This window comes from Sceloporus undulatus, unplaced genomic scaffold (assembly GCF_019175285.1).
Source record: "Sceloporus undulatus isolate JIND9_A2432 ecotype Alabama unplaced genomic scaffold, SceUnd_v1.1 scaffold_10222, whole genome shotgun sequence".
In the NCBI taxonomy this organism is placed as follows: Eukaryota; Metazoa; Chordata; class Lepidosauria; order Squamata; family Phrynosomatidae; genus Sceloporus; species Sceloporus undulatus.
The window spans coordinates 1-2,523 of record NW_024813141.1 but is presented as its reverse complement, the minus strand read 5'-3'; the positions used below and the strand labels follow the sequence as shown (position 1 = coordinate 2,523).

Here is a 2,523-nt window from a genome sequence, read left to right as displayed (position 1 = left end):
AGTTTAAACCCTTCACTTTCTAATTTTTCATCTTTTTTCAGAAAAGCTCTTTCGGCATTTCATACATTTCTCTGGGTTTCCCCATGTGGGTTCTTTGATGTGAATGTAGATTACCACTCCGACTGAAGCTCTTCCCACATTACACGCATTTATATGGTTTCTCTCCTGTGTGGGTCCTTTGATGTTTATGTAGACTTCCACTGTAACTGAAGCTCTTCCCGCATTCCATGCATTTATATAGTTTCTCTCCAGTGTGGGATCTTTGATGTGAACGTAGACTTCCACTGTGACTGAAGCTCTTCCCGCATTCCATGCATTTATATGGTTTCTCTCCTGTGTGGGTCCTTTGATGTTTATGTAGACTTCCACTGTCACTGAAGCTCTTCCCACATTCCATGCATTTATATGGTTTCTCTCCTGTGTGGGATCTTTGATGTCTACGTAGATTTCCACTTTCAATGAAACTCTTCCCACATTCCATGCATTTATATGGTTTCTCCCCTGTGTGGGTTCTTTGATGTAAACGTAATTTTCCACTTTCAATGAAACTCTTCCCACATTCCATGCATTTATATGGTTTCTCTCCTGTGTGGGTTCTTTGATGTGAACGTAGATTACCACTCCGACTGAAGCTCTTCCCGCATTCCATGCATTTATATGGTTTCTCCCCTGTGTGGGTTCTCTGATGTGAACGTAGCTTTCTATTGTCACTAAAGCTCTTCCCACATTCCATGCAATTATATGGTTTCTCCCCTGTGTGGGTTCTCTGATGTGAACGTAGAGCTCTACTGTCACTGAAGCTCTTCCTACATTCCATGCATTTATAAGGTTTCTCCCCTGTGTGGGTTCTTTGATGTAAACGTAGATTTCCACTCCAACTGAAGCTCTTCCCACATTCCATGCATTTATACGGTTTCTCCCCTGTGTGGGTTCTTTGATGTGAATGTAGATTTCCACTCTGACTGAAGCTCTGTCCACATTCCATGCATTTATATGGTTTCTCCCCTGTGTGGGTTCCCTGATGTGAACGTAGAGCTCTACTGTCACTGAAGGTCTTCCTACATTCCATGCATTTATATGGTTTCTCCCCTGTGTGAGTTCTTTGATGTAAATGTAGATTTCCACTCCGACTGAAGCTCTGTCCACATTCCATGCATTTATAAGGTTTCTCTCCTGTGTGAGTTCTTTGATGCAAATGTAGATGTGCACTCCGACTGAAGCTCTGTCCACATTCCATGCATTTATAGGGTTTCTCCCCTGTGTGGGTTCTTTGATGTAAACGTAGACTTCCACTGACACTGAAGCTCTTCCCACATTCCATGCATTTGTACAGTTTCTCCCCTGTGTGGGTTCTTTTATGTTTATGTAGAGTCGCACTGTTACTGAAGCTCTTCCCACATTCCATGCATATATAAGGTTTCTCCCCTGTGTGAGTTCTTTGATGTAAACGTAGATGTCCACTCCGACTGAAGCTCTGTCCACATTCCATGCATTTATAAGGTTTCTCCCCTGTGTGGGTTCTTTGATGTGAGCGTAGACTTCCACTCTGACTGAAGCTCTGTCCACATTCCATGCATTTATAAGGTTTCTCTCCTGTGTGAGTTCTTTGATGTAAACGTAGAATTTCACTCCGACTGAAGCTCTTCTCACATTCCATGCATTTATAAGGTTTCTCCCCCGTGTGAGTTCTTTGATGTAAATGTAGACTTCTACTCTGACTGAAGCTCTTCCCACATTCCATGCATTTATAAGGTTTCTCTTCTGTGTGGGTCCTCTGATGGGAACTGAGATGTTCACTCTTACTAATGGCCTTCCCACATTCCATGAGTTTGTATTTCTCTCCTGTGTGGGTGCTTTGATGTTTATGTAGATCTCCATTGTGACTGAAGCTCTTCCCACATTCCATGCATTTGTGTGGTTTCTCTCCCATGGAAACGCTGAAGTGTGTGTTTAATTGTGATTTGCATTTGCACTTTCTCCCACAGACAGGACACTCTTCTTGATCTGAGCCTGAAGCGAGATGTTCAGAAAGTTTGGCATCCTGAGAGGCAGAGGAGTTGTTCTTCTCGTTTTGCCTTTGGTTTCCCCTGCTTCTTTTCAGTTCCTTCTGATTTCCAAACTCCACAATTTCCATTGACGTCGCAGGTGGCTTCTCATAGTTCTCTCTCTGCTGCTCATTAGCTGCTTCAGGAAAAATTAGAACCAATTAGGAGTCAAGCACAGAATCAATCTGAATTACATTATTTTATATTCTCCCCATTCCTTTAAACATGATTTACTTCCCTTTGGAATATGAGACTCTCAGACAAGAAATCACCCATTCCATTCTGGTCAATTTCCCCCTTAGCTCCAATAGACTCAGATGTTCATCCTCATGTTATACAAGAGGAGTTTCCAGTTCCAGAAGCTTCTGAGAAGCAAAGGAAACTCAACAGGTCTAGGAAGACTACAGAAAGAAGACTCCCTGAAATGAGAAAATTAACTTCCTAGTGCCAGTCTTTTCTATCTGTCCCAAGTCAAAGG

At 42.5% G+C, this 2,523-nt stretch overlaps 1 protein-coding gene across 1 annotated transcript; it reads right to left on the bottom strand.

Annotated features, from left to right (window-relative positions):
- Positions 1-6: 6 nt before the first annotated feature.
- Positions 7-2,185, bottom strand: LOC121918393 (zinc finger protein 883-like). Its single transcript, XM_042444447.1, has one exon. It carries the CDS (start codon positions 2,132-2,134, stop codon positions 140-142), a length of 1,995 nt encoding a protein of 664 aa, XP_042300381.1. The 5' UTR covers positions 2,135-2,185; the 3' UTR covers positions 7-139.
- Positions 2,186-2,523: the final 338 nt, after the last annotated feature.

What these genes read in the sequence shown, in the direction of transcription:
- LOC121918393 (XM_042444447.1), bottom strand. Translation starts at nt 2,134, where the DNA reads ATGGAAATTGTGGAGTTTGGAAATCAGAAGGAACTGAAAAGAAGCAGG.